The sequence below is a fragment of the Anarhichas minor genome, unplaced genomic scaffold (genome assembly GCF_050575085.1).
Source record: "Anarhichas minor isolate MPS153535 unplaced genomic scaffold, ASM5057508v1 ptg000024l, whole genome shotgun sequence".
NCBI lineage: Eukaryota > Metazoa > Chordata > Actinopteri > Perciformes > Anarhichadidae > Anarhichas > Anarhichas minor.
The window spans coordinates 3514588-3536774 of NW_027466470.1; the positions used below are offsets into that span (position 1 = coordinate 3514588).

At 40.8% G+C, this 22187-nt stretch overlaps 2 protein-coding genes across 3 annotated transcripts; one reads left to right on the forward strand and one right to left on the reverse strand.

Annotated features, from left to right (window-relative positions):
• Positions 1-2264: 2264 nt before the first annotated feature.
• Positions 2265-6998, reverse strand: pold3 (polymerase (DNA-directed), delta 3, accessory subunit). Of its 2 annotated transcripts, none has more exons than XM_076098346.1 (12): positions 6864-6998; positions 6341-6396; positions 5763-5862; positions 5629-5668; positions 5337-5469; positions 4898-5153; positions 4717-4789; positions 4261-4417; positions 3942-4045; positions 3519-3604; positions 3355-3433; positions 2265-2716 (listed from the first exon to the last, which is right to left on the reverse strand). In XM_076098346.1, the coding sequence occupies exons 1-12, from the start codon at positions 6918-6920 to the stop codon at positions 2511-2513; spliced, it is 1347 nt and encodes a 448-aa protein (XP_075954461.1). In that variant the 5' UTR covers positions 6921-6998; the 3' UTR covers positions 2265-2510. The 2 variants fall into 2 exon arrangements, with proteins under 2 accessions (XP_075954461.1, XP_075954460.1); XM_076098345.1 differs by having other exon boundaries at positions 3355-3436.
• An 11254-nt stretch (positions 6999-18252) lies between these two features.
• On the forward strand, positions 18253-21098 carry LOC142956687 (tripartite motif-containing protein 16-like). Its single transcript, XM_076098403.1, has one exon. It carries the CDS (start codon positions 18683-18685, stop codon positions 20363-20365), a length of 1683 nt encoding a protein of 560 aa, XP_075954518.1. The 5' UTR covers positions 18253-18682; the 3' UTR covers positions 20366-21098.
• The last annotated feature ends 1089 nt before the right edge of the window (positions 21099-22187 follow it).

Here is a 22187-nt window from a genome sequence, read left to right on the forward strand (position 1 = left end):
TTGTGAAGTTTGCAGATGTCACTAATGAGACTTCATACAGAGAGGAAATCAACAATCTTGCAGAGTGGTGCTCCGAGATTGACTTACTGTTTAACGTTAGTAAAACCAAGGAGCTGATTGTTGATTTTAGACCTGCCTACATCAACGGAGTTGAGGTGGAGCAAGTGAACAGTTTTAAGTTCCTGAGAATTAACATCCCAAACAACCGGTAGTAGTCATCCTTTCTCCTGGTAAAAAAAAGCTCAAAACCAGATCTTCAGGAAACTTAAGATGGCAAAATTCTTATGCCAAACTTTTACAGAGGAGCAATAGAAAGAATCCTAACTGGAAAAATTACAAACTTACATGTGCTCGGCCTAGGACAGGACGGCTCTACAGTGGGTGATTAAAACTGCCCAGAACATATCGGTACCCATTTTTTACAGAGCATCAGTGATATTGGTGACAAGAGGTGCCTGCAAAGAGCTCAAAGAATATTATTGGACAATACCCACCCTAGCCACACCCACCCTCCACTCTAATATAGTTTTGCTTTGTATGTTTTTCTCATGCAGCAAAATGGGACTGCAAACTGTATTTTGTTTCAAAACCCTGTGTTGTACAATGACAATAAAAGACACCTTGTAATCTTGCAAAATGCAATTTTTAAACTGTAAAACCTCATAGACCCTTTTGGAAGTCCATCAACACATGAGGCATAATCTGTGGACAAGCTATACAGACTAACCCATAAAACTAAGTTCTACTCAAGATCCCTGGGTTTTCCAGATTACTATATATGTTACACTGTATTATAGGGAATGTGTGTGAAATGAAACAAGATTTTCCATTTTAAATGCAGCCATAAAAAAACTGCCTCTTACATTTGAATGTTTCACATAAGTTCACATAAGTGTGATAAAGCTTCAATGAACCACTTACACGGACTATGATGTCACACAGGGTGGAAGACACGTTTCATGAAAGCTGCTTTAAGGAAAATGCAAGGGGAGTATGAACACTGGTGCTATTGTTAAACCCAAAAGAGGATATTCCTGTAGCCTGTGACTCAGCTGTCTTTAAGAGAGGGCGCTGCAGCTGTGAGGCCTCCTCCTAAATAAAAATGCATGATGTCTGACCTCACTCAACAGATGCCATAATGGGGCAAAAGCCACAAACACATTTTCTGGCCGCTCCCTGAAACAGTGAGGGATATCCTTTTTCATGATGGAGTCCTTAGCTCATCCAAATACCAGTTCTACTGGCCTTCTACTGCAGCGAAAGGGTGTGGTGCTTCTGTGTGAGCCTACAGGGTAGTCTGGCTGTCCCCGAGCAACAAGTCCCCACGGACCACAATGTACTGTTCATCATCGACGACAGAGGAAGAATAAACGGGAGTTATTCAGTAATATGAGCTGCTTTTCTTTACACATTCTGGTACTTTTGAAAGAGAAAGCAGGCTCAGGTGTTACTTTATAATACTGAGTTACATATTTATCGGAAACCCTCCACCCCACCCTAACTGTGTACCAAAGGGCTCAGCGTCCAACTAAGCCTATTAGTTAACAGCTGTCCATGTCATGGTTAATGCAGCGGCAAGCTTTACTTTCATTGTGATGAGTTTGTTAGACTGCAGGCATAGACGTGTTTGGGGAATAACATTACATTAATCGACATTGCCCATTGGGGGTCAACAACTGTTTTGAACCGTTGATGTACTTTAACATTGATCCGGCTAATTATTGAAGTATTTGAGGTTACTGTGGAGAGCCTGGCTACAGGAGGCTTCAGAGTAGGTGGCCAATAAAAAAATATAACAAATATTGATCATTTAACCCATTTATCCAGCAAAGATGCCAAACTCTCTGAGCATGATTTGAAGTTTGTTTTATTTTAAATAATTAAATCTTGTGTTTTATTACATCCTTAGCTCTTACGATTGTTGAGAGGATCAGATCGGCACTGAAGTTTAAGAGATTAAACATTTTACTAATTTTTTTACATGCTGCTGAACAGTGTTGGATGAGATTACACTGGTCTAGGTTAATGCATATTTACACACCTGAAATATCTTACTTTGTCAAAGTTTAGACAAATTTCATTGGAGTTAGTATTAAGTGCAAATATTCACTGATTTTAGATGCTATTTAGTTGCACCTGTTATGCAACAAAACTAAAACTAAAATGCAACATCATTTTTGTAACAGCTAATTGGATCCTGTCGACCTCCTACGTGTATCATTTTAAACATTTCTTTGTGTATATTTTGAGAGAAAAAACACACGTTTTGTTTCAGTATTCATAGTTTATTGAGTGGGACATCTGGTAACAGGAAGGTGAAAAGTAAAATAGTTATCATCCTGATTTGGACATGTCCATGTAGTTGAAGTCCTTTTGAGGATTTGCAGTCCTCGATCGTCCATGTGGAGTGTTTCAGCTTTGACTTTTACCAAAAGATCTTCACAGAAAGTCTGCAGCAGTGCTTTTTGTTCCCCTGTCCCAACAAAAAAAGGGCCTGACGCTGTCCTCCATCACTTCTTCTGGAAGAATCCCATGATGGACGCTTGTTTAGTTCCTTTATTTGCATTTGCAGACGTTTTCTTCTGACTTCTCTTCTCGTCCTGTTTGGTACTCGACGGTAGTTTAGCGGGGACGGGATCTTTTGGAGCTTGTTTAGCGGCATGGACGTCGTCTTCTGCTTCAGAGTACGATTCACTCTCGTAGCCTTTCTCGGTCACTGAGGGGAAAGAAGATGAACCAGAGGGATTATGGTCTTGACTTGTGTGTAAATAGGACCATATTAAGTGGTGGTGTATTAAACTCCATTATATTAAAGTAGTTTGTCAATTCTCATGTATATACAAGTAAAAACTAGATCAGAGGGAAACTAGGATTATGGAACATGGAGCTGACAAAAAAACTTCATTTTTTCTCAATTAATTGACTCTTTTGATAATTGAGAAATAGTTGAGATTTTTATGCAAAAAATAAAATAAATATTTGCTGTTTTTTAAGTCCTCCATAATAATAATAATAATAATAAACTGAATGTCTTTGGGTTTTGGTCACAACTTTCCTTATGTTTTACAGCAGATTACTCAAGAAAACATTTGGCAGATTAAATGATAATAAAGAATTGTTAGTTGATGGAGAATCATTAGTTGCAGCACAACATTTCATAAACGTCTTTCTTACACAATGTCAACAAAACCTTAATATTAGAAGGCTTAGTATCATTTTTCTGAGGACACATCGGTCATAGAATAAGTGTCAGTATTACGACACATTGTTTTACTGGTTTGGAAAATGAATTGCATTCAGTAAATATTCACAAGACTGATGATTAAAAACTCATCCTCTGACAGCATTTCATACCGATGCATCCTTCATCATCTAAAAACGTCCGAGATTTCAGGACCCGTCTCCTCTTCCTCGTCTTCATTTCAGAGTTCCCCTGCTGAAGAAATAAAAACGTTATTCAGTGTTAAATACATAAAGAACATTTCATCTATGTCTGATCACCAGGTTGAATCCCTTACATGTGAATGAGAAACAGACTGGACCTTCTTCTTAGGACTTGGTGACGGTTCTCTCGTTTCCATCTGCTGAGGAGAATCTGGAATGACTGAAGACGTGAACAAGTATTATTCTTCTAGCATTACTCTTTAAAGGGCTTCTGAAACTCACCCTTTATCAGGATTCTGGCTTTACAATAAAGATAAACTAGGCCGTAATTCTCCAAACTTTAACCAGGGATATTCTTATAACAGTATATAACTTTATGAAAGACAGTACAACTACATTAAATGTGAACTAACAAAAAACAGTTACGTATTCCTTCCTTGTGACCAACTATCAAAGTCATTTACGATGTTCTTTTTAGGCCTTTCAACTTAAGTTCTTCTCTTTCAAGATTTAAAAATAGAAAATGACTTTAAAAAACAGTTTAGTAAACAACTCACCGTCTTCATCGCTGCTGTCTGGTTCAGGCTTCTTAATCCTCCGTCTCTTTTTCTTGTCCATTTTCTCCTCTTCGCTGTCAGAATCCACGAGTCGCTTGGTTTTGCTTCAACAAGAGAAAGACGTTTGTTTAAATACATTTATAGCTTTATTTAAGTCCATCATCACTCAATGCACAGCCTTTCAATTCAAAAGCTTTTAAAACTCAAGAAGAATCTTGTTCTCGTCTGTGTTTCTATCTAAAGTTTTGAGTAAAAATCATTAATTTAGTTTGAATGATGTCATTTTCTCCCCACATAAGTGTTATAATGAAACACACACCTCCTGGAGTCTTTCTTGGAGTCTTTAGGCAGCTCCACAGCAACAGCAGCAACAGCAGCAGCACGATTTTCTTCAGGCTTTGAAGTCTGACGTCGTTGCTCTGCTGAGGTTGATGACTGAGCTGCTTCCTCCTGCGTCACAGTTTTTTCTGCTTTCTCTAGAGAAAGTCAGGAGTGTTTATGTAGAAACGTGATTAAACGGAGAACAGCAGAACTACACATACACAAATATATAAAGGAATGGGGCTCATCTTGGGGTGTAGGTAAGAGATAATGCCCAATGATGTGTCCATAGCACCTTGTACGGTTCTTGTACATGTTTATAAATTCCTGATAACGGACACCTCGAAGGGCATTATCCCGCTTCAATCACCAAATCAAAACAGGAGCATTCATTTATATCTTCATGTGTTTTGCAACCAGAATCTAAAGTCTTTCACAAGACAATATTACTCACTTGCTGCTTGACTCCCGAAGAAGTTCATCATAGGATTGGCTTTTGCGTCTGGTTTACTTTTGGGGGCATCGACCTAAAAATACCAAACAGTCGTAAAGAAAAGCTACAGCGTTTACTCCGATACCGTAGTTTATTACTTTATAAATAGCAGGTAATCACACAAAAGACTACAAAGCCGTACCACAGGCTCCTCCTCCTTCTGCTCCGCCTTAATGTCTTTGCCGCTATCCTGGTTCTTAGGAGCAGACTTATTGGCAAACATTCCCATGATGCCTTTCTGCGGCTTGGTGGAAGGCTTAGAAGCCCGACTGGCCTCTCCATTCACGCCAGGTTTTCTGTTTTCAGGCTCTGGTGTCGGAGCTCGCTGGATCTCTCTCGTCTGCTCCAGCTCCACAGGAGACATGGGCACTGCACTGGCACAGCGGATCGCACTGTACCTGCAAACAGAGAAGACGGATCGACTCGACACTTTCCTGAAGAATGACAGTTCTACAATTCAACAGATTATTCTCGCCCTCTAGTTCCCTGAGCTAGGTTCGTGGGCATATCTGAACATTTTGACTATATTTTTGGGAACTGTTGTCATCAAATCATCGCACACAAAGATAAGAGCATCATACCTGCTGCAGTTCTTCAGGTTGTCTTTCACAGCGTCATAGTCGACGCTGTAGAGAGGACCGCTGTCCTTCAGCAAAGCTTTCTGCACACTGTAGACATGGACACTGACGATCAAGCTCATCTTGGATTTGAAATCTGCAAAAGACAAAAACACCAGAGGTCAGATAGCTCTGCCTCTGCTACAACAGATATCACCTTAAATAAACCTTAAATAAACACTGAAGCAATTTCCAAAAATAGTGTTAGTTTGCAGCCCAAACATTCTGCACAATACTGGGAAACATGTTCACCAACCTTCCAACTGGTCCTCTTTGATAACTGACACCTTGTGACTCTAAAAGCAAGCACAACATCAGCAACACAAAATCATGCAGAGAAATATGCAAATCAAGCCAGAACAAGTCTTCTTCATTTAGTGTATTTCTCACCGTCTGGCCGTTGTCCACGAACTTGCCCGACACGAGATACGTGGCGTGGAGCTGAGCTGAGCTTTCCTTCCTCTTGTGATCCAAATAATGGAAGAGCATTCTGACACAAGACACACGTGTTCATTGTTTTATCCAGTAACTCTGACTAATGGATGTAGAAGCACGGCCTTGTTCTTTAATATTGACCAAGATGCATCTCAATCTGTAACAGTATGTAATCACTGAGTAACTGATCCATTCTAGCCGTGTTTACTTTATCTTTTACTATTTATTTTCTTGATAATGTTAGACTAAAACATAGAGGAAACAAAGAAGATCTTTTCTAAGCTCAACTGAAGCGCTGAAGAAGGTTGCCCTGGTTTGTTAAATACTTTGTAAAAAAGGGTTTTACAGGAAATAAGTCCTCACTGTTGTGTATCTTTACTAAGAACATTACTGTGAATAAAACATGAAGCCCAGATAAATGAACTAGTTAGAGGGTGATGCAGTGATTGTGGTTCCAGTTAGCTGATACACAAATGGATGTTTATCGATCAGAATCACCATTAATGCATAGTTATAAGAGGAGTAACACTCACTGTTTGGCTGTGTTGACATGGACTCCCAGAGTGAGACTCAGCCATTTATAAGTCACCTGTTGGACAGAAAACACATGAAAACATCGGTGTTTACATTTTTAAATACCACGTGAATCATCTGGGAGAAGAAAAACAAAACAACAATGACTTTGCTAGCTATCATAGTTTATTCACAACTGCCAAACAAACTATGGCAGCTAATTAGCTTTTAATTTGTCAGAATGACCGTTAAACGTGGCGCTAAATCTGAGTTTATTGCGATCATTTCAAAAACACAACCGCACGAGCTGAAACCAGGTTGACGTAACGTTGAATCAACCGTTTCAATCATTCATACGCCGAATTAACCACGAACCCAAACCAAGCCAGCAGACAGTTGTCAGCCATGAGAAATAAATACAGCAGCCAAAAGGAAGCAAACCGTAAACAGGTAGTTTAACGGCTCATCTCACCGGGGTTAACGTATCTCACCCGGAATAAAGACAACAAACGAGAACTGATCACACATCGAGAGTGCACTCACTATCTTGTCTTGGTCGTTGACATATTCGTCGATGTTATCCAAATAAAGCTCGTCCATTTTGATGAATGCGGACGTCTTGTTGCGCCGATTCAACTGCGCGGGAAGGCAGTTTATTTACTTCCTGTTAAATGTCACATGTGCCTTTTCTTCCTTCCGGTGGGATGAGAGGCTGCAGGGCGCCCTCTACAGGCCGACACGGGCCACACACTGATAATGAACTGGTGACGGACATATTATCTCTTGTTGCCACTAATTACTTCTGTTTGAGTGATGTTTGATAAAAAAACTACATCACCCACCTGTTTAACAAAGTTACAGAACCTTTTTTAATTCATTATATATTCATAACCCATTTGTTGGAGTTGTTGACAATAAGACAAATACAGGCGAGAATAATCATCCCTTTTGCTAATTTGCTTAGTTAGGTATACTATTAAGGACTTTTACTTGACTATCTTGGCAGAATTTCTACTTTTTCTTGTGTAAATATTGTGCCTTTTACTCTCTTGCAGATAAATATTGCAGAAAAGCTGATAAAATGTTACTGCGGGTAAAAAGAAACCTGCTTGTATAACATTTTACTCAAACTGAAGACCCATCAATGTGAATACAAGAAAAATAATGAATATAAAAGAGGTTCTCACTTCAGTAAATGCTCTCGTTCACTCACTGCACTTGAGTAAATCTCTGGGCACTTTTCATCACATTACCTGCATGACAATTTTTAGTCAATGAGTTATACTGTATGTTGTTTTTAAAAAATGCCAGCAAAGCAAGAAATGGTGTTTTCTGTGGATAAAAAACATATTATTTTGTTATTTAACAGACTGCTCTTTTCTTGATTTGATGAAAACACCTATTTCCCCGAGGTGTAAGGAACGTTTCCTGTGTTTTTCCTGTGACATCTCAGCTTTCTCACCCACGTACACCCTTTGGTTTTCTTCTCAGCCTGCAATGTTGTGAAGCCACAGCTCCGCATGTCACATTTGCCCCAAATATTTGCTGTTTGTCATTCACAAGACAGCAGCTGATGGTTTGGAACAGGAGATGAAAGAAGCAGTGATTGAACAGAAACTGTGAACAAAATCAAGTGTCAAGTCCACAACTGTCCTCATTCAACAGGCCTGCTCATTCAAAGACTTGTACATTTGTAAATCTTTCATAGCTTCATATCTAATAGGATATATTTTCCTCCAGTATTTCTGTCCAATGCTTTCAGCCAGTTGATTTATCAAATATTTGAAGTTCCAAAGAGTTTCAGTGTGACCATCAATCACAAAGTCCCCAGTTGGAATCATCATGTCATTCCCAATCTCTCCCTCTCCTCACTCCCTTTCATTACTTCTGTCGGCTTCCTTATAAAAGCAATTAACTTCTCCAAAAATACTCAAATCATGTCCCACGACTTTCAGTTGGGTGGTACAACATTTACTTTACCTTACTAAAGAAGACCCAAGAAATGGTATTTAAAGCTTGATATGTGTGGTATCTGAATTGTAATGCATTTCAAATGCAAACTGGCTCTTTTGAGGAAAACAAATAGCTGATGATGCTGGTTGAAAGATCATGAAGAGATTTATGAGTAACAACCACTGCTTTTAATTAGTTTTGAATAGAGGAACCAACTGGGCAGGGAATAGGAATACGTGGTGCCGCAGCAGCAGAAGTTTGTTATAAAATAAAGAAAAAAGAGGCTCCAGCTCTGCAGGCAGCGGGGAAGCAATAACAGTTATTATTGCCTCACAACACAGTAAATATGAGTTTAGAATTTTAATGAGCTGCTGTGACAGAAATATTCAGAGAGGACAATGTTGATATATGAAACCTTCGGCGATCTCATCATCAATTGTAAGTTTTTCAAAACAAATCACTGGTCAACATGAGGGCTACTTCCTCCCAGCTCCACTGCCATCATTTGTCTGCAGGTGAAGCTCATTATGACGGGAAATTAGACTCGTGAAACTGCTCGTACATCACTTATTGGGATGAATATTCTTCAGCCGAGTTTAGAGATATGAATAAGAGGATGAGCGGGGGCATAAATATTGATGGTGTACGCGATTGTCTGTGACAAACCAGAATGTCTGACAACCTAAAAGACAAACAAATGATGCTGTGAAGGTCAGAATGGGGTTTATTGTGATGATCCATTATTATCCAAAATAATAATGGTTACAGGTCTCCAGGGGCCCCCATTAACTCCACCCGTTATTGTAATAACAATAGCAGTGTTTCAGTATACCTCGGCTTCCATGCAGGAGGCCAAGGTTTGATTCCTGGAAAATGCAGTAACCTTTTCAACCTAAATCATATCAGGCGAGAACAATAACAACTGCCCTTTCAATCGCAACATATCATTGATCGCTCAGTGAAGTCCACACCTTCCATGTGGGGGGTCTGCAGGCCATTCCTGGCCAAAGCAATAATACGACCTGTGTTAAATCAAAGCAGAATGAAAAGGTCTGTCCTTAGCATTGATGGCTCAGCGGTAGATTTACCCCACTCTTACAAACAAGGGTTCCAAACGGGTTCTTCCTGAAGGGCTGAGGTTCTACAGAACCATTTGCTTTTGAAGAACCCTTTTTTGGAAAAAGGGATTTTCAAGGGTTGTTCTTAAGACTCAGGGTTCCAAGGACCCTTTTCATCCAAAGAACCCTTTTTGGAAAAAAGAGTTCTTCAAGGATTGTTGAAAGCAAGAGGGTTCTTGGTAGAACACCCTGTGCAGGTTCGAGATGAAACCCTTGGAATATGAAAGGGTTCTCGATAGAACCCTCTGGGTGGGTCCTTGTTAGCACCGTAAGTAGGTGGAGAGCTTCTGGATAGAACCTCTAGAGAGGGTTCTGGGTGGAACCATTACACCATAGCAGGATTCTCTGTAACCTCTCATGTTTATTGGAACTTCTCATAGGTGGAACCTTTCACAGATGGTTCTAGGAATGGCCCTTTATGTAGGGTTCCAGGTACAACCCTGTGAAAGGGTTGTGGGTGGAACCTTTTAAAAAAGGTTCTACCAAGAACCAAAAAGAGTTCTCCGATGAGGACAAGCCGAAGAACCTTTTACGATTCTAGTCAGAATCTTCATTTCTAAGAGTGTACAATATTAATTAAATCTGCAAGCAAACAAAAGATAAAGCACAAACAATAGAAGGTAAAAGTCTGTAATGAAGCCTGTTAACTGCCGTCAGTCCTGAGCCGCCTCAGTCCAAAACAAATCTCAACACATGTAGAGGCTCAATATTATTAATATTTCAGCAGGTAAGACACTGTGGCTACTTATTTCCAAAGTTCATACTCACACGCTGCATATGTGATGATTAATTCAGGTGTGTCCTCCCTGTTTTTGCTCTCAGATGATCTGATCTAATATTTAGAGAGAAGCAGCTCTGATTCTTCACTTCACTGAGAAGCTGCTGAGAAGCTGATCGGCCTGCCAACTTCTAATAGAAATGTCAAACAGAAGGGCAGCGACGTGCAGCAGAGACGGGAAAAACATTCCCCGAATGGTGACGGGAATCATTGTCTTACCACGAAGAGGAAAACTAAAACCCTCAGATGGATCAGAGTTGGTTAGGAAGAAGGAACAACACCAGTGTGATCTTCGTTGTCTTTCTTCCTGTGTTCTCTTGTATAGCAGTCAGACTTGACTTTGTCACCTCTGTTTTCTCAGCTCATTGTAGGTCAGTACAAGATCAGCGTGAAGATAGTAACATACATAACACGTAATAAATCTGTCCAGTAAAAGTTTGAAATACATTCAGGAATGAATGTAAGTTGAAGTTCAGTGTTGTCATGGAATTCAATAAGGAGATCTGATTTACTGTAAGAAGATCCAGTGAACTGCTATCTCACCCCGACACCACTAATATCACACAGAGTGTAATCTGAGCAGCTCAACGGCCCTCTGGTTAGCTACAGTGCCTCTCTGGTCTGACTAACGGGGGGAAAGTAAACCTTGACTGTAACTCAACCCTGCACTTAGAAGAGATGCCACATTCCCTCCAGAGTAGTGCTCACCACTACTTCTGAGGAAACAAAGAGACTGTTTTTGGTACCTTTAGTGTTCCTTTTGCTCTGTAAGTGTCTGCCATCTGTGAAGAACGTCATTCTTAGCATTGTGTGTTGAGCATTTCTGTGCACTGTTAACAAATCACTGTCTGACCAACCAGTCTGTTTGTGTGTTGATGAGTCAGCGGTTCCACACATGGATATATTCAGACACTTTAGTGGCCACAGCAGGAACAGATCAAGTTTTCACGTTACAGATATGAAAGTTTATTATTATTATCATGACATGTAGAAAAACTCTTGAATCACCCGATATCTGGACTTTGATACTGTCAGATACTGTTTTATTGAATCAGCAAGCATTCCCCAAGCAAAATGCCAAAACAACTGTTGCATTTACTACAAATGGAGTTCAAAGTGCTTCACACAATAAAAGTGAGGCACACATTAACAGAAGGACAATAAAGAGAAGAGCAGGGTATTAAAAACAGAAACAAACGCATAAAAACAGCATAAAAATAAAAATGATTTAAAGTATGAAACTGAATTAAAATATCTTGAGGTTGCATTCAAACGAGTGTAGTGTGGGTGCAAGATCAGAAGGAAAGTTGCTCAAAGGCTTAAGTCATTTATAGATTAAATAATCAAAAGATGAATTAATAATGAAAACATTGCTTGGCAGCAGCCCCACATGATTGCATCAAGTCTGATCTGAAAAGCAGTTTACGATTGTTTTGTGGTACGACTTTGTTCAATTCTCCTTGATTTCATGTTTAAGGCTGTATATGTTTGATGTTGTTCTATTGCAATGGACGTACTACAGCTTCAGGTGTTGTTAGCACAGTGAAGCAGAGAGGAAATGAGTCAGCACCACAGCCCTCTGATAGCAACATATTCTACTGATAGAGAGCTTCTGCTGTGCTCTCCAGAGCTGGAAACACAATCCATCAATCAATCACACACACACACACACACACACTGAAGCTCACTGGGGGAAATGTTAGACTTCTGTGTGTGTTTGAACTCACAGCATGATTATCTGGCCTGTGAGATTCAACCCACCAATCTAAGATCAAGAGCTCATTGCAGTCAAACACAAAAAAAGCTGCAGACAAACATCAAACAACATTTACTTCCATAATAAAACCACACATTCTGCTCACAAAGGCAGCAGTATTCCTCTTAGATATTAATCTGAGGAGATCTTTGATGGCTGGTTTGGGTTAAACCTTGCAGATGGATTCTTTTATGAGCGATATCATGGAGTAAGAAGGCGAATGCAAAGCGTTTGGCAGAGGTAAAAAGGCTTTCGTTTATTCTGCTGTGGAAATGTATTCTGTGTGGAAGAAACTGGCAACATTTTGACTTTCCCACCTGCTGTTCTCTGAAATCTGATAACGCATTTGACTGCTCCGGTGCATCGCATCCACAGGAAAGATATCTGCTCTTAGAGGAATGCATAAGAATGTATTCGATTTCTCTCCTGCGGCCTGCAAAGACTTTTCAGAGGCTTTTGTTCTCCAGCAGGTTTCAGGATTCCCTCAACAGAGAATTGTGATTGGTTTTATGATTTCAAATCTCCAAAAGGCAAAATCTCTGCGGGGAAGTTATCTGCTTAAACCCAGAGCTGCTGACTTTTTGTAACTGTTCGACAGCAGTCACACCTCCCATGACAGCACTCGGGGAGGCAGACGTGTGTGAAATAACATGTAGAGATCAGACAGATCCATACGGAAACAGCCAACAAACCGCATGCAGTGCAGCCTCTGGTTCAGCAGCTCAGGCTGAAGCAGGGTTCCTGAGACGAAGACAGATGAGATGTTTTCCTCACAAACACCAGCTGAGGCGATTGTTGTCATTAGACAGCGTTCGATCTGAATTGCAATTGTCTTCGCTGCAGGAGGAGCTGTACCGTCACTGTGGGAGCGTCGAAAATTGATCCTCAAACCATTTTGAATACATTATCTCAGCACGCTACTGCGGAGCGACAGAAGGCTGTGAACTGCAACAGTCATCTTTGGAGGAAGCAGCCTTAAAAACATTCCTCTTTGGAAACAAACAATTCACTTTAAGTGGTTCGCCCCAAATCACAAAAGCATATTTTCTGTGTGGTGCAGATAGTTTTGGTTTGATTCATTGAGGTTTTGAAATATAGATGAATTTTGTTCGTGGTACTCACTCACAACATTTCAGACAACTATAGGGACTATTTCCTTTGTGGAAAGTAGTTCCAACGACAATGGGTGTGCTGACAGGGTGCTGCTGTTGTTGTCGGCGGCGAGGAAGCAGAAACCTTGGAAGCGGATACCTCAAAATCTGGGCACATGAAACAAAAAGCTATCTGCATGCAGTGAACTCGGTGAACGTAGCCTTAAATAAACCTCTCACTCTGAAGCTCAACTCTCCTGAGTTCAGTACAAGTTAAGTCTTGGTAGATAAATCTGTACATCAAAGGGCACACTTCTGTAAGAAAGCAGATGATGAGGAACGCACATAAAACAAATACAAAGTAAAGAGAGTTGTTTCTAAGGTCCTGGCCCTTTGCATTCAAACCAATGTCCATTTCATAACATCAACCATTTGCTTGGAAAGTGATGGAGCTAATTGTGTTTCCATTGGGATCCAATCTCACCCTTCCATGATGTAATGGCTTTACCTGATCAATAATACATTTGAAAAAAAGTTGAAATAATTTCAATAGTTTCAGTAGCTGGAGTCTTTGTGTCTGTGGAGGGATTCATGTCATTCATGTCGGCCACACTGATCTTTCCCACTCAATCCAGTGACCTTTCCACCATCAGCCTCGTTTTTCCAATCACCCGACTGCTTCCGTTCCACTTTTGAATTACAATCAGAGTTTGACGTCAGAGACTCTGTGTCCACGAGCTTTACGTGATGAGAAGAATCTTATGTTAAATTCAAATCACACGGTAGCTGTTGCTGCTGCTGTTGGTCCTCCACAGAGAGGCTCTCACGGCGTCGCCCCAGGCCCAGTGTCACACTCCTTCAGCGGGGACGATCATTGGCTGCCTCACCAAGGAGCCGGTCCCCCCCCTCAGCATCTGCTCCACTTCACCCTCAGCCCTTTGTGGCTCTTGTTGATAAGAACAAACTAATATCTGCTCAGTCACTGGCTGCACGGGGAATGATAAACACAGGCTGAGCCGATGTCCACTCCATCAGGACAATGGGAGCTGGAATCTAGCCACCGGGCTTTTGTTATTCTACAATAGAGAATAGTGTATGTGCAGCCGAAATCATGGCCGTGTGCTTAAAACAATACGCAAGACAGTGAAAGGGTGACAGGTTGAGTAAGTGGTTACAATGGCTGTGCCATAAAACAAGTCACGGTTTCCACCCTTGCTGCCTTTCTGTATCCAGACTGCTAACATGTCCTTGAGAAAGATAAGGAAACTGTTGCCATCCAATAAAAGTAACTCTGGATAGCAGACGCTGAAAATCAAATAGAACCAATATCACCTGTGATCCAAGTGCTTTGCACAGTTATTATGCTTCATTAGGGCTGGGTTTCGGTATTTGTATGGTTTTGCTTTTCAGCCAATCACTGCAAGTGCTCTTCAATTAAATGTGAGGTGTGATTGGCCCACTACTGCGGCAACTGCAACCCATAGAGCCGGGATTGCCTGCCTGCTCTGGACACAGAGATGCGTGAGCGGGCAGCTAGCAGCTAACGGTGTTAACAGCGCTGACAATGGTCGATGTGGGGAGGAACTGTAGCTTCTGCGACAACGCAGTCCCACCATCGTGGGTTGGGGGAGGGCGTTGTCAAAGTTAACCTCTGTACGAGCTGTGTGCGGTGCGGCATCGATTAGCTAGTCAGTGGGACACACACACACACACACACACACAGCTTCCATTCACATGAAGGGTATCAAATGAAGTGCGCCATTGAGTACTTCTCTAACAGCAAATCTGTTTTATTGATCGGCAGAGTGTACGAGTAAAAAAAAGGGCAACACTGCAGTCAGTCAGGGCCATTGGTGTGTTCTTATACAACTCCACATTACTGTTCTGCATATAGAAAACTGCATTAGAAACTAGTTCTTACTATTACCTCATCAGTTGTTGGTGATTTTAAATGAAAGAAGAAAAATTACCTTTGAAAAACCCTTAAGCACACTTGATTAGATTTTCATATTTGTGTGAAATGACCGATGATTGGTTTTGGTGCTTCAGAGGCTCTTTCAGATATTCTCCTCATGTCATTGCTTCTCGTGCCTCCAACCATGAAGGTTCGTTCTCAAGCTTCACAGAGTCACACAAAGTCCTTATTAACATCATTTCTTCATGGAAGCTAATAGTTTATTTTTTCCTTGAAGTTGATCTCAACATTTAATAAAGCTGGCTGAGTGTAAACAGTCCTCAGAGTGACGAGAGCGACTTATAACAACACATATAACCATAATGGTGGACAGTAGACACACATACACACACACTTTTCAAGCCATGTGTCTGTTTCCTCACACAACCACACACACACACACACACACACACACACACAACCACACACACACACACACACACTTTCCCTCTGCTCTGACTCTTTCTACCAGTCCTGCATGGTAATCATACTCTCTTTAATCACTAAAACACACACTTACAGGCCGACAGGCTCCTCTGCTGACTGCTGCTACAGAACCTGCATGATGATTTCTCTCCCCACAGTGAGCTGCATGTCCACACGCGGCCCACTCAACCAGAAGCCTCATCAAATGAAGAAGGGAGAATCTGACTCTTAGATCTGCCTGCACAAAGCCCAGTGTGGCCACGACGGCTCCATGCTGCTGGGACAAAGCACCGAGCCACACTCGGCATCACTCTGCCTCGTCCTCTGCTCCGTCTGTGTGGAGCTCTTATGTTCACAGCATTATGAATTCACACGTTCAGACCACCCGACAACTCGAGATTGCTGTTTTACTGATAACGACTGAATGAGCAGTTTACACAAGTGTAAAGTTGTGTGCATTTACAGAATTTGCATTAAATGAGTTGTAGTTCGTATTGAAGGACTACAGACAATATAAGGCATCCGTGTTTATTTGATTTTCAAACTCTTCAGTATTATGTAGCGACAATAACGGCCCTTCAAGTCTAGCTGAGGAAGTTTGTTTCATGTTGTGCATCTAACAGTTGAGAAGCGGGTCAACTTTACATTTCAATGTTACAGGCTATTTATAGAATTACATTTTTACAATGTTTTTTTCATTTTAAGAATTTGATTCAAAATATTTTTTTATTCTGCTGCTCTAAAATTAAATATTCTTCCTTCCAGGTTTCTCCGTTACTTGTAGCCTGATTTATATTATGAAGAGATGTTGGTACAATAGGCTGTTTCAATCCGTCCGTCTGATTACCCGCAAAGTCAGACAAAATGATTTTAGATCCGCAGGTTCACCAGAAACTCCATTTCAGACTCCAGCGTGGGACTGCTGCTGTGAAATGAGGGAATCTGGTGCTGGGAAACGCTTCTGCTGTCGTCCACAGGGACCGCCAAAATCAACACAAAATGAAAATTCCTAGTAGCAGTTTGAAGTTTCAACAATTGATCCTTGATGTGTGATGATAATAATAATAATATCTATAAAATCTAATACTTTGATTGGACGTCATGAAAGAATAGCATAACACCTCTGCAGTAAAGCCAGGCTGGTTCGACTCTTCAGTGCTTCAGATTACCTTCCTAAAGGAATTGGATATTACAGAACTTCAATCCAATTTGCCCATTTGAATATTTATTTTGTGAATGGATTAATAAAGACTAAATTGACCGTGACTAAACTGAGAGTTTTGAAACCAGTCTTTTAAATTCATGGTTTCAATTCACTGCTTAATAAATGGTAATTTAATGCTCAGCATAGCTCCACTTCCCCGTCTTTGCTAAGTGAACCTATTTCACCGTGAAATCCACTGACCTCTGATTCATAGTCTGAATCTCCATTGTGTGTGTGTGTGTGTGTGTGTGTGTGTCACAGAGCCACACAGTCCTAAATGTCCTTGGTAGCTCTGCCTCCAGGAAAGCAGTTCAAAGTAAGAGGAAAATCTCCATTAACCTCTTCACCTTCAGTGTTCTCAATGTTTCTCTCTAATTTATTTTAAAGTGAGATAAAAAGAAAGTTCACTGTGTTATTTATTCCTCTTTATCTACCTTCCACAGGTTCTTCTTCAGCAATATCATCATGCCTATATGGAGAGGCTATTCTTTCCTCAGTAAAACATGCGGTTGGGTGCGATGCTGCAGGGCACTTGAGAAGGAGGAAAAGGAGGTGAGAGGAGGTTGTCATTAGACTAATTGATTATTTGCCAAAAGTCAATTTACCGAAAACGAACCTGTCCAACCCTGTCTCCTACGAAATTATATTTAAACTGCACTCTCAGTTACGTTCTGAGGGAAACGCTTTCTCCTGGATAATGGTCGCAGTTTTTAACTATTTGATACAAACGCATTATTGTTTGCATGTTATCGGAAGCTTTTTTGCCAACAATGTGATGGTCAATGAATGATGTGACACTCTTTCTATTTTGGTTCAGCTGAATGCACCGTTGGCGACGTGGGAAGAGGACTGGAGCCGGCTGTGAGTCGACGCTGCAGGTAAAGCGAGTAAAGCGAGTGTTGAGCTCACTGGGGTTCAGGTACACGTACGTACTTTCTTTTTGTTGTCATTCGAGGCATGAAGTGTATGTTGTGGTCTATCATAACCAGGTCTGTCTTGAGAATGAGACCCCGTGTCTCAATGAGACTACCTGTTCTAAATAAAGTATGTTTAAGTAAAAATGTACCAGTAGTGGTGAAATTAAATCCACTAGACGTAAGAACTAATCATTGTACATGTACTACGTGTGCTGTGACGATGTGCAGACTGAAATCTTAATCAAACAAATTGAAGGTGTAGATGTCATGTCTTCTTATTTTTAATCTCAGAAAGGTGTCTTGAAAAAAACCGGTACTACACATTTGTATTTTATTTTATTATTTTTCATGTATTTCTTGTGTTGGTTGTTTTTGTTTTTCCTCGGCTTCTTTCTGTTCAGTTAGAGACACAATGTCAGATTGAATTGATGCTTTCCAACCCTCTGCCTTAATCCACTATCACACCATCTGTCCGTCCCTCTCCTGACTCACACACATACTCAGACATTAGAACCTGTAGCCTGAGGAGTTGCCTCTCATTACGTGTTGCCACATTCACTCTCTTCACAAGAATACAGACTTAAAAATATGAGTGTTTTGAGACAAATGTTTCAAAGTTGATCATTAAATATGAGAGAAAGGTATTATACAGCAATTTAAATGTTTCATATTAGTTTAATTTGATAACTCTTTTGTCAGTCAGCTGTTTTTAAGCAGTGAAAGAAAACTGAACAGAATTAGTCTTTTGATGGCTTCATGTTTGTCTATAACTCTTCCTCTGAGGAGACAAGAAATATTTAACAACTAAAGAAATGAAATGTTTTCAAACGTGGAGCAGGTTTTAACCGAGGCTCTGTTTGTAAACGAGGAAACAAAGTTCACATTCACAGCGCTGCTCCTCTTCCTGGAATGAAGCACAGCTTGATAACCCCTCCTTCTTCCTCCTGCTCTCAAACACAGCCGGCTCCACTCTGTCCACATATCTCCTTGTTCCCTCCCCTTCAGATCTACAGTTTTAAAGATGGGTGTAACCAACATGGTGGTGAAGCGATAGAGCTGACAGCCTCCATTCACTGAACAAACACATGTTGTTCAGATCAGAAGTCAAAGCAGAGTCGCTTCTAGTGAAGTGAAACTCAGACAGTCGTTGTTACTGAGAGGTGAAATGGCGCAGAAAGGAGTTCAGCTGGATCGGGAAACCTTCTCTTGTTCCATCTGTCTGGATCTACTGAAGGATCCGGTGACTACTTCCTGTGGACACAGCTACTGCATGAACTGTATTAAAACACACTGGGATAAGGAGGATGTGAAGAAACTCCACAGCTGCCCTCAGTGTAGGCAGACCTTCACACCGAGGCCTGTCCTGCTGAAAAACACCATGTTAGCATTTGTTCTGGAGGAGCTGAAGAAGACTGGACTCCAAGCTGCTCCTGCTGATCACTGCTATGCTGGACCTGAAGATGTGTCCTGTGATGTCTGCACTGGGAGGAAACGGAAAGCCATCAAGTCCTGTCTCGTCTGTCTGGCCTCTTATTGTGAGAAACACCTCCAGCCTCATTATGATGTAGCTCCATTAAAGAAACACAAGCTGGTGGACCCCTCCAAGAAGCTCCAGGAGAACATCTGCTCTCGTCACGATGAGGTGATGAAGATGTTCTGCCGTACTGATCAGCAGTGTATCTGTTACCTCTGCTCTGTGGATGAACACAAAGGCCACGACACAGTCTCAGCTGCAGCAGAAAGGACTGAGAGGCAGAGAGAGCTGGAGGTGAGTCGACTAAACATCCAGCAGAGAATCCAGGACAGAGAGAAAGACGTGAAGCTGCTTCAACAGGAGGTGAAGGCCGTCAATCGCTCTGCCGACGAAGCGGTGAAGGACAGCGAGAAGATCTTCACCGAGCTGATCCGTCTCATGGAGAAAAGAAGCTCCGATGTGAAGCAGCAGGTCAGATCCCAGCAGAAAAGTGAAGTGAGTCGAGTCAAAGAGCTTCAGGAGAAGCTGGAGCAGGAGATCTCTGAGCTGAAGAGGAAAGACGCTGAGCTGAAGCTGCTCTCACACACAGAGGATCACAACCAGTTTCTACACAACTACCCCTCACTGTCACCACTCAGAGAACCTACAGACTCGTCCGGCATCGATATCCGTCCTCTGAGCTACTTTGAGGACGTGACGGCGGCTGTGTCAGAAGTCAGAGATAAACTACAGGACGTTCTGAGAGAGAAGTGGACAAACGTCTCACTGGCAGTGACTGAAGTGGACGTTTTACTGTCACCTTCACAAGCAGAGCCCAAGACCAGAGCTGGATTCTTAAGATATTCAAGTGAAATCACACTGGATCCAAACACAGCACACACATATCTGTTATTATCTGAGGGGAACAGAAAAGCAACATTAATGAGAGAACAACAGTCTTATTCTAGTCACCCAGACAGATTCACTACATGTCAACAGGTCCTGAGTAGAGAGAGTCTGACTGGACGTTGTTACTGGGAGGTGGAGTGGAGAGGAGGAGGAGTTTATGTAGCAGTTTCATACAAGAATATCATCAGAACAGGGAGCTTGAATGAATGTGTGTTTGGGTACAATAACAAATCTTGGGCGTTACGTTGTAACAAAAACAGTTTTACATTTTTGTACAACAAAATCCAAACTGGCGTCTCTGGTCCTCAGTCCTCCAGAGTAGGAGTGTACCTGGATCACAGAGCAGGTATTCTGTCTTTCTACAGCGTCTCTGAAACCATGACTCTCCTCCACAGAGTCCAGACCACATTCACTCAGCCTCTCTATGCTGGACTTTGGTTGTATCAAGCTTATGGAGACACTGCTGAGTTCTGTAAACTAAAATAGTCAGAAGTGATTTAAGGAACAGAAAATTAATTTTTGTGTCTTAATCCTGAAACTCATTTTGTCTCCATCATTGTCGCTTAATTGCTGATTGTTCTTCAGCTGTCAATCAAACATTGTGGGCGGTGCTTTGACATCTTCTCATTATTGTTGTGTAAATGTTTGAGTGTCTTTAGGTGGAGCTCCTTTCTGTGTCTGTTTAGCCATGGAGGCTATCACTGCTCATGATGATCTTTGTTGACCTGAACTGATATTTCTCTTCATGAAAATGTAAACTGCTCTGAGGTTTAAATGTTTGATAAATATTAGTATTGATGTATTTGTTAGTTGTTGTTTCTCTTCCACTGCATGGCTCTTAAAGAGAGAAATCACCAGAGCTTCTTTTATCAAAGAGATTTAGTTCTCAGCACTCTTTGTAAAGATTTCTTTAATGAAATTATGTTTATTTTCTATAACAGATTAAATGTTGTTCTTGTTGTTTTCTTAATCGTTGTACAAAAGAGGTACTATGATGTATTATATAACTAATTATTATAATCATAATCAATAAGTAAATCATTCATTATTCTCTTTACATAACTGAGATTCTGGTCAAACAAATAGATTATGAGGATGAAGTGAATGTGTTCATGAAATCATTGAACAAGAGTCATTGAACAGACTTTACTGATGGGATGTGAACAAACTGAAGGTTTACATGATGAATAAAGTATTTCTTGATTCAAGAATGAACAAAGTCTTTTCTTCTTGTCTTATTTACAGGGTTTCATACAAAGCTGATGGAGAAAATGTGAAACTAATATGAGAGAATAACTGAGTCAGTTTTCCTCCTGAAACACCACAAAGTACAGAGTTCATGTTCATCACTTTTTACGACTTATTTCGACATAATCAATTATTCGAGCATGTTATGTGTCAAAACAAAACAAAACAGTCGCACCAGCAAAGGAAGAGAGCGACTCCATGTGAAGGTGAGCTTTGATAGCAGGAACCACACGGGGCCTTTTGCTCATGAAGCTTGGGACCCGCATCCTGCAAGACAAAGAGCCAGTGAGACAGAAGAGACATGGACATCTAAGGAAAGGAGGAGAGATTCAGCAGCTGCTCATGATGAGCTCAGGTTATGTCTGATTGTCAACATGAGTTCCTTTATAATCAGGACATTTACCTCTACAGTATTTACCAAATCTCTAGAAACTGGAATATTACCAAATGAGCAGAAAGTAGCACCTGTGGGTAAATGTGAAGTCCATTCAACAACTACCTCCCTCTTTCTGTCCCTCCATGTTTCTCAAAGAATTTGGTAAAGTTGGTTTACAATAAAATGCAGGAGTGGAACTTCCTGTATTACAAGCAGTGTGGATTCTGAAAAAAAAGGTTTGACATAATTGTCAGTGCTTCAAAATGATTCCTTTAATAAACAAGCAATATGCTTTATGAATATTTCCTATTTGACTCTGTTAATCAAACCAATTTACAAAATGGTTCCAATTAAAAATAACTTCTCTCAATGTCAAAAAATCACATTTGCTGAAACTCTTTAGTGAATAAGTGAATTAGCCACAGGTCTCATCCACAGGTTTCCTTTGAGTCCTGATTGATGAAACTCTGAGTTTGAAGAGTCATATTCTGTTTGTTTTCAATAAAACATCTAAATCAACATCGTTGGCAAGTTTCAAAGTTTGCTTCACCAAAAGTGTTCAACAACTTTCTACACTCAAAAAAATGATTCGGCACCCCTTAATCCAGTTTATTTCATTGATTTCAATGTGTAATTGAATCCTACGTATCTTTTTTAATTAATCTTAAAATGTACTGCGCTCGT

What these genes read in the sequence shown, in the direction of transcription:
- pold3 (XM_076098345.1), bottom strand. Translation starts at nt 6,920, where the DNA reads ATGGACGAGCTTTATTTGGATAACATCGACGAATATGTCAACGACCAA. An exon ending in TCAACGACCAAGACAAGATA is followed by an intron (nt 6,397 to 6,863) that starts GTGAGTGCACTC and finishes TCTGTCCAACAG; the next exon opens with GTGACTTATAAATGGCTGAG. An exon ending in AGACAGCAGCGATGAAGACG is followed by an intron (nt 3,605 to 3,941) that starts GTGAGTTGTTTA and finishes TCACGTCTTCAG; the next exon opens with TCATTCCAGATTCTCCTCAG.
- LOC142956687 (XM_076098403.1), top strand. Translation starts at nt 18,683, where the DNA reads ATGGCGCAGAAAGGAGTTCAGCTGGATCGGGAAACCTTCTCTTGTTCC.